At 38.9% G+C, this 13,260-nt stretch overlaps 1 protein-coding gene across 1 annotated transcript in view; it reads right to left on the bottom strand.

The window, feature by feature from the left end:
• Positions 1 to 11,034: 11,034 nt before the first annotated feature.
• LOC101651436 (complement factor H-like) overlaps positions 11,035 to 13,260 on the bottom strand; it is a 73,155-nt gene continuing 70,929 nt past the window's right edge. The window contains exons 8-9 of the mRNA XM_045298170.1: positions 11,183 to 11,356; positions 11,035 to 11,055 (exon numbers count right to left, since the gene is read on the bottom strand). Coding sequence (XP_045154105.1) covers positions 11,051 to 11,055; positions 11,183 to 11,356 — 179 coding nt within the window. The 3' untranslated portion in view covers positions 11,035 to 11,050. The remainder of the gene's footprint in view (positions 11,056 to 11,182; positions 11,357 to 13,260) is intronic.

Genomic DNA, 13,260 nt, shown 5'->3' with positions numbered 1-13,260 from the left:
TCATCAACATTTTATCTACCTATGATATTATTTAATAACTTCTGCATCCTGTTGGGTCACCTTTCTTTGGAGTGACCGTGTATATATGCATCTCTTCCAGTTCATTGTTAACGTAGCTGCTTTCCACTTAGTTTAGATATTGACCCAATTTCCCAAGCGTTGCATCTGTTTATTTAAGCAGTGTATTTAGTATTTAGTCAATTATGGAATTATTTTTATTAATGGAATCAAGTAATATTAATGTGTAGTGAAGGTATGTGTTTGCATTTTCATCTAGAAACTTAATAGTTCCATCAATTGTTTCTAAGGCATCATCTAATATTGATTTCTTATCAGAGTGGCCAGTAGGGATTGATATTCTTTTTCAATATTGAAAAACAGGTGTCTTAAAATATGTGTAGAAAATACTTTGAAATGAAAAGCAATTGAATATACTTGTTCTGGTTTTTTCTGCACTTTATTGGGCTTATCTTCTGGTGTATAGTAGTTATGCATTGGGCTGCTAACTGCAACGCCTGCCGTTCAAAACCACCAGCCACTGCATGGGAAACAGATGCCGCTTTTACTCCATGACAGAGTTAGTGTCTTGGAAAGCCATGGGGCAGTTCTGCCTACTCCTACAGGATCATTATGCATCTACATAGCAGAGTAAGCAGTGAGCTACTTTTCTTCCTAAAGCATATTGCCTTGGTAACTCTACTTTTGTAGCATAATGTGAAACCACAGGTATGTTCTATGAATATGATCATTTATCTGAAGATTGATTAAAGGAGTCCTGGTCGTGCCATGGTTAATTTGCTTGTTTGCTAACCCAGAGAATAGAAGTTAAAACTCCACCGATTAACATGAAGCAATCTGCTTCCATAAAAATTTATAGCCTCAGATTCTGGATGGACACATTCGAATGTGTCCTATGGGGCTACTTTGCCTTGCAATCTTCCTGAAGTTAGTGTATTTGGAATGTTTTGGTTTTGAAAAGCTAACATCATAAATGTGGTGGTGGGCTTGAGTTTGGGATTCTATGGTGAAGAGCAGATTAGGAATATTTGCTTTCATCACATCCTCTCAACATTGAGCTTCTAAACACTTTAGAAGATAAGAAAAGATACAAAGGCATATAAATCGTGCTGACAGAAATTAACTTTTTTGCCCCCACAGGTTTCATTGATGCACGATTTACATATCATACAATTGAGCAGATCACTCGTTCAATAGTTTCAAGGGGAATTGTATAATCACCACCACATGTATCTTAGAGCATGCCCCACCATGGTTAAATCACTCTTCAAATGAGTTGTGGCTTCAAAATCACCATCCGTCCTAATGCTGTGTCCCGTCTCCCGCCTTTATTGTTTACTACTCAAATGCCTTATGGATCTTTATTGCTCATTCTGAGCCGTGCATTTCCTTTAAGACCTTGAATCATTCATTATTAAATCCACTCCAATTATGCTTCACCACTGTGAAGCACAACAGAAAACAACGAAATACAAATCTCATGAAGGTGGTAAGGACAGGATCATATTAGTATAAAAACAAAAATTAAAATAATGCATGAGAGGAAGATGACCCCATCAACATTCAAAAAGCCAGAGCAGAAATTTCTGTCATGGAACAACTAAGAGAAACTTGCATCCTGAACAATTTCAGAAAAGAAACAAAGGCATATAAAGGGTGCAAACAGAAATTTACTTTTAATTTTCAATAATAAATTCTTACAGAAAATTTAATGAGATCCACAAAGCATAACCTAAAATGAATAAAATAATTCTGTATGGCTTTAGGGAACAAAATCAATATACAACAATTAAATGTATCTTTTCACAGTTGCAACAAATATTAAATGTTATTTAAAAATGTAAATTATGAGAAACTGCCCAATTTCTGCTGTAAAGATATTTTTCAGAATGATGATGCAGACATATCATGTTCATGGATTAGAAACTCAATATAGTAGAAATATCAACTATCTAGCCTATCTATATATTTGATGACATTCCTTTTATTATATAAGCAGAAACTTTCTAGAAATAGATACACTCCAAAGAAGCCATAGAAATATAAACATCAGAATAGTTGAACTGCTCTTGAAATCAAGGCCCTTGCTATTAATTTAATTTCCACCATAAAACTCAATGCTGTTGTTATTAGATACTGTCTAGTGACCTCCTTCTCCTAGTGAGCCTTTATAGGACAAAATGAAATGCTGCCAAGTCCTGAAACAACCTTAAAATTGTTACGTTTCATTCCATTATTATAGCCACTGTGTCAATTCGTCCCCTTGAGGGTCTTCCTCTTTTTGGTTACCCTCCATTCCAACAAGCATAATGTCATCCTCCCGACACTATGTTCCAAGTCGGTGAGATGAAATTTCCATTCTGGTTTAAGGAGCATTATGGTTCCATGACAGATTTGTTTATTCTTCTAACAGTACATGGTATTTTCTATATTCTAAATCAATAGTGTATTATTTCAAATGCATGAATTCTCTCTATCATTGTCATAGTTTCACATGAACATAGAGGAATTGAAAATATCATTGGTTGGATCCGGTGCACCTTAGCACACAATTTGACATATTTGCTCTTTAGAGTTTAAAAAGGCATTGTGTATCAGATTTGTCCAGTGCTGTCCATGTTTGACTTGGATTGCTGTCTCATAAGCATTGATATGGATTAAAGTAAAATGAAATTCTTGACAATTTTAATCTGTTCTGTTTATTAAAATGTTTTCTATTGACCCAGCTATTCATCATTAATTGCTTCAAGTCCTCCTAACTTTCAGCAAGTAAGGTTATGTCATTTGCATAGCATAGAATATTAATAAGCCTTCCTTCCAAAAGACAGAACAGACATTACATAATGCTCAAGGAATAAATAGACCAAGAACCCACAAACATAATAAACTTATATGATCCCAACAAAAGACCCTAGAATTCATCAACCAATTATTCAAAGAGATGATAGGAGAAATCAATAGATCAACTATTATACTAGGTTATTTGAATATACCACTTTCAAAGAAAGATAGATCAACAGGTAAGAAGCTCAATAAAGGAACGGAAAAGCTGAACAAGACAATTAATTGATCAACTTGACCTCATAGATATCCATGGAGCTCTCCATCCATCAGCAGAAAACAAAACAACACACCTTTTCTCCAAAGCACATGGCTCACATTTGAGAATAGAACACATGCTGAGACATAAAGCAAGTTTGAGAAACTTGAACACATAGAGATCGTTCAATCCATCTGCTCTGACCACTTCACCGTTGCAGCAGTTACATAATCTCCTGTCAACTTGAGCTAAGGGGTCACAAGGTAACACCCAGCAGGAGGGTTCTGGTATCTTCTTTTATCTCCATGGAGTTGGGACACATTCCTATTGAGCCACATGGAGCTATACTGATGGCAGCCAGAGCCCTGGATCTGGAGGAGCCACATGGAGAGCCAGCCCAGTGGTGAGATGCTTTACAAGACACCCCCCCCCCACTGTCCTGTGATCTTCCTGCATTCAGCACTATTGTATTTGCTGCATGAGTCTGAAGAGGAATTTGTGGGCCAATATCAAACTTATGGACTGATATCAAAGTTATGGACTTGATCTGGACTGGGCTGGGCTGCTTTATTGATGTATACTTTTTTCCTGGTTTAAAGTTCTCTCATATGTATATATACATATCAGGATTTGTATCTCTAGTCAACCTGGACTTACACAACCATTAAGCTAGAAATCAACAACAGAAATAATAGAAAAATAAAGACAATATCTTGGAGCCTCATCAAGTCACTTCTCATAAAAGACTGGATACTAGTCCAAACAAAGAGAGGAAATTAGGAAGATTCTAGAAAGTAATGAGAATGGTAACACACCATACCAAAACCCATGGGACACAGCAAAAGTAGTTATCAGAGGTCACATAATTTCAATAACTGCACAAATGAAAAAAGAGAAGAAAATCATGGTCAGATCCTTCACAGCAACTCTGGCAATTAGAATAGAGCGAGAGCATAATCCTTCAAACAGCAAAAGAAAGGAAATCATATAAGTCAGGGCAGAAATAAAAGATTTGGAAAACAGAAAAACAATGGAAAAACAAAACAAAACAAGAAGCTGGTTGTTTGAAAGGATCAACAAAATTGACAAACCACTAGCAAAGTTAACAAGGGAAAGGAAGGAGCAGTCATCAATATCAAAAATTAGGGATGAAGCGGGATATTACTACAGAACCTAAAGCAATGAAAATATAAATAACACATCGATATGCAAGATGGTATGTGACTGAATTCAATCACTTAGAGGTCCTGGACACATACCTAGAAACACTCCAGCCCTAAATTATTGGCTACGGACATTAAGACCTTGAATAGATACATAGCAAAAGAAGAAACAGATCAGGCCAACATGAAACTCCCAACAAAAAAGCCCTAGTCCAGATCAAGTGACTTCACAGGAAACTTCTACCGAAGATTCAGAGAATAGCTGACACCAATCATACACATACTCTTCCAGAACTTAGAAAGGGACAACAAGCTCCAAAATTCATTCTATGAAGCCAGCTTAACTCTGATACCCAAACCAGGCAAAGACCCCACAAGGCTACAGAATTACAGAGCAATATCCTCATGAACATAGATGCAAACCTTCTCAACATACACTTGTTCAATAGAATACAACAACATATGGGAAGAATAATACATCATGACCAAGTGGGATTTATACCTGGGATGCAAGGATAGTTCAACATTCAAAAAACTATTACCGTAATCCACAATTAACAATAAAATTAATAAGAAACATATGATCATATTGATTGATACATTAGAAGCATCTGACAATATCCAAGACCCATTACTAATAAAAGCTCTCAAGAAGATAGAATTAGAAGGGGAAATCCTCAATTAAATAAGGCCACATATGAAAACCAATAGCCTATATTAAACGCAAAGGAAAAAAGCTGAAAATAAGTCCACTGAATAAGGGAATCTGACAAGAATGCTTCCTGTGCCAACTTTTCTTCAGCATTGTGCTGGAAGTCCTAGCCAGTACCATAAGACAATGGCAAGAGATCAAGGGACTACCATGGGGTAAAGAATGCTATTTGCAGACAATATGATTTTTTATATTGAGAATCCTAAGGCATCCATAATAGGATTGCTGGAAACAATAGAGTTTGGTGGAATAGCAGCACACTAGGTTAAAAAGCAGAACCAAATGAGATTCCTGTATACCAGGGATGTGAATACTGAAAAAATATCAAGAAAACAATCCCATTCACAATAGCCACACCAAAGCTGACATACCTAGGAATAAACCTAACCAAAAGGAGACTTTACAAAGAAAACTACAGAACATTATTACAAGAAACCAAAAGGACCCTGTGCAAATGGAAGAATACCCAGTGTTTATGTGTCAAAAGACTCAATATTGTGATAATATCAATATAACCTGAAGCAATCTCCAAATGCAATGCAATACAGATCCAAATTCCAGAATCATTCTTTAAACAAATGGACAAAATAATTACCACCATCATATGGAGAGCAGAGAAGCCCAGGATAGGCATAGAACTCTTCAAAAAGATGAACAAAGTAGGTGGTATTTTATGACCTGACCTCAAAACCTACTATAGAGCCACAGTTGTCAAAGCAGCCTGGCACTGATATGATGTTATATACACAGAACAATGAATGAGGGCAGAAATCCCAGAAATAAAAACATCTGCATACAGCCAACTGATTTTTGACAAAGACCCAAAAAACATTAACTTCAGTTAACGATACAGGAAAACTAGATATCCACCTGCAGAAGATTTTAAAATGACCCATATCTCACCCATGCAAAAAAACATCCTCTAGGTCAGTGATTCTCAACCTTCCTGATGCCATGACCCTTTAATACAGTTCACGTTGTGGTCACCCCCCAACCATAAAATTATTTTCATTACTACTACATAACTGAAATTTTGCAGTGATTGTGAATCAGGGGACCCCTGTGAAAGTGTTCTTTGACCCCCCCAAAGGGGGTCGTGATCCACAGGTTGAGAACCACTGCTCTCGGTGGATCAAAGAGCTAAATGTAAAATGCAAAGCTATCAAGATCATCAATGAGAAAATTGGATCAAATCAAAGTTCCCTAATGCAGGGAATACACAAGTTATTAGACACCAAAGGAAACACACTCCATGGATGACAAAATCAATGAGTAGGACATATTAAAAATAGTGCACTTGTATTCATCAAAAGACTTCATCAGAAAGTTGAAAGAGCACCCACAGACTGGGAAAAGATATTTAGTAACTAATAAAAGAAAATGGAATAATTACTAAAATACATAACATTTTACAAGTGTACTAGAAAAATAACTAGTACCCCTCTGAGAAGGTAGGCAAAAGACTTGAACAGCTGATTCACAGAGGATGACCCTCAAATGAGTAATAAACACATGCAGAAATGCTCTTGTGCATTAGCCATGGGGAAATTCAAGCTAAAACACCATGAGATACCATCTAACACTCATAACTACAGCCTAATTTTAAGAAGCTGAAAACTACAAATGCTGGGAAAGGTGGTGTGAGATTGGAATTCTTATCCACTGCTGTTGGGGTTGTAAATAAGTCAAGCCACTGTGGAAGGTGGCTTGGTGATGCCTAAAACAGATGGCAATGGAAGACCATTTCTGGGCATAGACCCAGTAATAAGAAATAATAAGCAGATCATGAACAGATGTTTGCTACCGTATGTTCATTACAGCACACTTCACGATAGCAAGGACTTAGAAATCCTAAATTCCCATCAGTAGAATATTGGAGTAAAAACTCTGGGACATGTACGCAATGAAAGACTATGCATGCCTAAAATACAGCAATGGAAGCATGAAACCCCAGAAGATGTGGAGGGCACTGGAAGACAGAGTGCTGATTGAAGTCTGTCAATCACAAAAGGACAAATAATGTATGAGTCCACTGCTGTGTGAACAAGCAGCAGAATGGGCACAAGCTCAGGATTGTAGGGCATCCAGTCTGCCTGCTGGGGTACCAGAAAGGCTGGTAGAGAGTCTGCCCCATGCCAATGAACCATACACCATGTGTTAGACTGGGTTAGACTAGAGGAACAAATGTGTTAGACTAGAGAAACAAATCCAGGGACATTTATATATTATAAGAAAGTTTCATATCAGAGAGTAATTGTATATTATGGAAATATCCTAGCCCAGTCCAGGTCATTTCCATAAGTCTGATATAGCCCATATGATCAATATTAGTCAATAAATTCCTCTTCAAACCCATGCAACACTTGCAATGATGCAAAATGCAAGATCATAGGCCAGTGAGTGGAAAGTCTTGTGGATCCAATGCCCATGGATGCATCTCAGCACTGCAGTGGGTCTCCACTAGGCTCTTCCAGTTCTCTGAGTGTGTCAACAGGAAGATGAAGGAGAGAGTGGGTCCTCTAGAACTCAGCAAGTCTTCCTAGCTTGTCAACAGGAAGATGAAGGCATAGAGAGAGTTTGGCCACCTTCAGGGAGAAAGAGAGGAAGTTCTCAGAATCCTCCTGAGAAGGCCACGCCCACAAGAAGGTATCATCAGGCTGTGACCTGATGGACAGGCTAGACTTCACCCCTATACTTTTATTACCCTCAAGTTGACACACTATTTATAACTACACACCATCTGCTCTAGGTAAGTATTTTGAAGGTCACTTTAGTGGAGGGCACCTCACAGCACCTGGGATCAAATGGTCAAAGGTGGGGGGCGGGGTGTGAAAGGGAAGTTGTCTACTGAATGGCAGCCATGTAAATCCATCATAAGGTAGATCCCCCATACAGGTGGACAACATTATCAGAGGGATGAGGGATACTGGTAAGGAAAATGACTCGAGATGGGAAAGGGTGCTAACACACCGGGGCCAGGGGCGAGGACAAATGCCTGTCTGTTGGTAGGCAAAGAGGGAGGGCCATCCTCCAGATATGTGAGGGGTGGTGGTGGTGACTACAAATATTTTGGGGGACACTAGGGTAGGATTGTCCCTGGTGAAATGCACCAAATAGGCCAAATTAACCTGAGTTTCTGGGCACATCCTGGGGAATCAGCTGGTTGCCATGGAACGCTGATAAGCCTTCAGGGCATATGGCATGCTCCAGAGGCTGCTAAGTAATATCAATGCGGAATATTCACTGCGTGGAAGTTACATAATTTCACGTCAACTTTTAAGTAGTTATAGGGGTGGAGGCTAGCATGGCAATCTGTTCATAGCCAATCATGCTTTTGTGGTCATGGCCTTCTCCTGAGGACTGTGGGAACTCCCGTCTTCCTCCCTGGAGGCGGGACACACATTCGCTCTGCTACATATTCTTGTTGACAAGCGACATGGAGCTATACTGATGGAGCCAGAGCCCTAGAGTGGGAGAAACCAGCATTGAGATGCTTCCACAGCCACTGGATCCACAAGACTTTCCACCCACTGGCCTGTGATCTTCCTGCATAAGGCATCCCTGCATAAGTTGCATGAGTCTGAAGTGGAATTTATAGACTGATATTGGACATATGGGCTAATTTCAGATTTATGGACTTGATCTGGACTGGGCTGTGATGTTTAAAATACAACTGATCTTTGGTATCAAGTTCTTTCTTATACACATATGAGTGTCTCTAGATTTGTTTTTCTAGTCAACCCTGACTTACACACACTGGGTGAACTGGACTCTAGCTCAAACACATTTGTACTTTGAGGACTTGAGACTGTAATTTTATGGTGCCTGCAAAAGCAGAAGACAGCTGTACCAAGACTGTTGACCTGCTGGTAGGCAGACAGACATGGTCTTGCTACACCAATGCTCCATATGCTATATATTATATTATATTATATTATATTATATTATATTATATTATATTATATTATATTATATTATATTATATTATATATATAATTCCAATAAACCCATGACTGACATTCTTAGTGAAAGTTATTGCAAATTTTCCAAGACAATTAAAACCCATTTTTGTTTCAATAGTGTCTAGCATTGATACGATTGATTCTGTACAAGTAAATAATCCAGGTATTGCAATATGGAGTTAGCCTACATTGTCCCAATAACCTCTCTCACAGGGTTTTAGAAAGTAGTACCAGGGGCCAATTGAAACCATTTTAATGGAAGATCACTATGCCCCAAGAGATGACTGCTAAGATTATTTGCCATCAATTAACAAGGGGCTTTTGAAAGGGAACCAGAGTTAGATAAAAAAAAACATACACAAAAGAAAAACATAGATCCAGAAATTGGGCTTCCACTACATCCTAGCACCAACTTAAGCAGAGTTCGTTCTTAGATTGAAAACCTAAGATCGGGCCCTGCTCAATACTCATCCTCAGGAAGGGAACACAGAAGATATGGGTGCTAGAGCAAAATGTGGCAAAGGGATAAGGTGGTGGATGGCTATCAGATATAATAGCATCTGGAGTCTTAATGTCTTGTCTCCAAACAAGTAGCCATCTATGTTAGATGTCAGCTCAGTCCACATGGAAGAAGTACACCATCATTAGTCATTGAAGGATTGTAAATCATATAATCTGAAGTCGAAGGAGGGATTAGTATCAGCCTCAATTGTGAGAAACTGGTTTGCAAAAGCTATGGATGCCAGTAGTGCCCGAGATACATTGTGGGAACTAGGTAGGAAATAAGTCTCTACTGATCTCCCTCGACCCACAATTGAGGGATGAAAGGAAAGCGGTCACTAAACAGAGTGCACTGGAGAGATGAGTACAGAAAACCAATGGTGTAAACCTGACTTGAACAGTTACAACAGATCCACTTCTCAGTTGATCCCCCATGTGATGCATGCTGACGTGAACTGGTTTTCAACATTTTCTGTATGTTCTTGTTGTGTTTTTGTTTGCTCATATCGAGTGGTATCTCAGAGGTGTCATGTCACTGGGAGTCACTCTCTTGAAGTTGTGCTATGTGTTTTCCTGTTTCTCGGTATATGATACCCAGGATTGGAAAACCTATAAGGACATCAAGTAGAAAATGTTTTCTTGTTTTTTTGCGGTGGGTGGGGGAGCAGGAACAAAGGTGGGTGTGAGAAGTAAAAGGGAGATGATGTTGAGGTTTCCAGGAAGAAAAAGTATGTTTGGAAACTTGTTGTGGTAGCAATTGTGCAATTTTGCTTGATGTGATTGAACTATGCCATGATATTATATATGTATTAACTCCCAACTATTAATAATTTTTAAAATGCCCAGCTTCACAATTCACTGTGAAGCTACTGTGATCAGTAGAGCAGTATCATTTGAGCATAAGGCGAGATGAGGACATAAGTTACCTGAAATGAGTCAACAATAAACCACCACTACTGTATTCAATTTATTTTCTTTTCAAAAATTTCCTCACAACTGGCTAATCATACAAAATGAACATTAATCTGTACTTGACAATTTCCTTAAAGATAATATACATAAATAAAAATGGCAAAATTGTAAAAATTCTGGGCTAGAATACAGAGTAACATGTACACTTGACTGTATATAAATATTACTTGTTTCCTTAAAAAGTAAGTATTAGCATGTTGAACTCTAGATAGTAGGTTTGTATTAGGATTGGTGTGAAACCACTGTCTGTATATGAGGGCGTACCACCCCCCAATGGAAATTTTTTCAAAGCTATGTATTTAAAATTTTTACAAAGCAAGTTTATTACCTTCAAAGTACTCTCCATTAAACTTAATAACCCTACCAATGGAGCTTTTTTCCCCTTCTTGAAGGGGGTTCCCCTCGTATGTGAGATTTAGAAATCCAGGTAAGAGTGTTGAGGACAAAGGGACGAGGGTTCCTGAATTTGGAGAAGAGAACCGCAGATAAGCAAGGGGGTAAGATGGACTAACTCTTCTATGCCGTTGATGAAAGCACGGGAGTGTCGGGGGACAACGGTCACAAGCGAACTTAGTGGCCAGATAGTAACGTGAGGCTTCCAGTTCTGTTCCGCTTGTTTCATAGTCAACTACTGAAAACCATGCGGTTATTACTTAGCACAGGGTTCTGATTAGTTTCTCAATTATCCTGAAAATTTAAAAACAATTGTTACAATATATGAATCAGTATTTTCTTTCAAGTTAGAAAGGTTGCACTTTTATGAGTTAGCAGGAAAGAAAATCCAATTTTTAAAACATTATACCCAAGACCTTACCTGCACAAGTTATCTTGGGATCCCACACTCCATTTATGCATATTGATTTTTTATCTGATTTTCCTTTACATCTGTAACTTAAGGTTCCATTATGACTGAAGTCAATCTGATCTGATGAGATGGACTCAAATTTAAGTCGATTTGGATATCTACATTTCTTCAGTTGTCTTGTTGCTGTAGAAACAAAATATTCCCATTGAAAAACAGGTTAAAAACAATTAAGCAACTATTCTGTACTATACCTACAGAAAAGTAAAGGATAATGAAATAATGATCTATGCTTTCCATTCACTCAAGCTAGTTATTCCTCATCATACTACATGAAGTGAGCTCTTATGGATAAACATAGTTTGCATCCATTCTTAGAAATATCTGAGCAAATATTTATCATAAAGATATGTTGCACTTAAGGAATTGGAAGAATCTAAAAGGTCCACTTTTTTGGAGGGTGTATATACTGAACAGTGTGCTAACATGAACTTTATTGTTATGGCTCTTTTATGCATGTCTTTGTAGTCCAGTGTCTTCGTGGCTGAGTTGGGCTGTGATCATATGGTCAGCAGTTGGAAACCCCCAGCCTGTCAGGGGGGAAGGTGGAGCTTTCTATTCCCACTAAGAGTCAGAGTCTCAGAAGTGGACTGGGTAGTTCTACACTCCCCTCTGGGGTGGAGATAAATCGCCATCAACTTGTTTTCAGGGAGTTTCTTTCTGTTTTTTTGGAGTTCCCACCAAATGAGCAGGTGGGACCATGCAATTAGGGGGTGTGAAGCACTAGCAGCGGGATTAGTGAGTGTATAAGACTCAGGGATCTTAGAAGCAGAAGGGTAGTATTTCCAGGGCCTCAAGGAAGAAGTTACCAGAGCAATACATTTGCAATCACTGCCTGATGGGGTAGAGGCCACAGAGGTCATGCTAAGAACAGAAGGACCACAGTAGAGGAGTCAAAGTGCCACTGAGACCTTGGGACAGGGGGACAGAACAGTGGCAGGGAGGCTTCCTGGCCCACCCAGATCTCTGTCTTATGGCAGCTGGTGGAGATTTGGATTGTCCTTATCCACTTGTGGCCAAAGGAGGTCACATGTAGCCCGCACACTGATTTAGCAACTAGCCTGCAACCTGATGTAGTCTCACACTGAAATGTAAGCAGATTCATAATTCCTTTTTGTTTCACAGATTTCAAAATGCATTATCTTATTCTTTGTGTGTGCATGTGTGTGTGTGTGTGTGTGTGTGTTGACCATTTTATTGGGGGCTCGTACAACTCTTATCACAATCCATACATACATCCATTGTGTCAAGCACAGTTGATTGAGGCTCAACAGTAAAAAAGAAATGTCAAGAAATCGGGTATAGAAAGGTAGTGGTTTTGTAATGCAACAAATGTGGACCAATCTGAGAGGACAAATACGAAGTTGGATCAGGAAGAATGGGTAGAGGCTTTATTCTGAAAATGTTTAGTAAAAATGTAACAATGAATCAGCCATGGAAGGAGCCCAATGTAAAATACACTTGGGACATCACAGAAAGTTCGTCCCAGTTTTCAGGATTGACCTACCACCTGGTCAGCAGATTTAGTACTGGAACAGAGCAAGGTGTTAGTGACCGGGAGTGACTTTAGGGAAATCTACACTTCAGAGGGACTGTTATAATTGGATGTGTATTTGTTTTGTTTATTAGATGAAAAATGAACAAATCTGGAGGAGTGAAGGTTCCAGACTAGTAAGAGGGCTCAAAGTCAATGTTGAGCAGGGACAATTGGAAGAATGAGGACTACAAAGGAGCCTTGGTGGCACAGCTGCTAAGCGCTGGGCTGCTAATGAAAGGGTGTTTCTTCAAACTGGCCAGCTTCCAGCCACTTCACGGAGAAAGAGGTGGTAACCTGACCTGCTTCTGCAAAGATGATCACCTTCATGCCATTGCCACTCAAAAACAATCCATTTTGGGTTTTGTGTTTTTCTGCAGTGCTCTGATAGAGAAAGGCCATTATACTAGGGAACATGTGTTGAGAAGCAAGTAGGAAGGTAGCTCTGCGTTCAGAGGGAGTCATCAATGATGCTAAGCTTTTGTTTAGGTTACAA

Source organism: Echinops telfairi, unplaced genomic scaffold, assembly GCF_000313985.2.
Source record: "Echinops telfairi isolate 266 unplaced genomic scaffold, ASM31398v2 ScPeMD7_7424;HRSCAF=8462, whole genome shotgun sequence".
Taxonomy (NCBI): Eukaryota; Metazoa; Chordata; class Mammalia; order Afrosoricida; family Tenrecidae; genus Echinops; species Echinops telfairi.
Note: the sequence above shows the minus strand (reverse complement) of the source record. Positions and strands in the feature narration are given on the sequence as shown.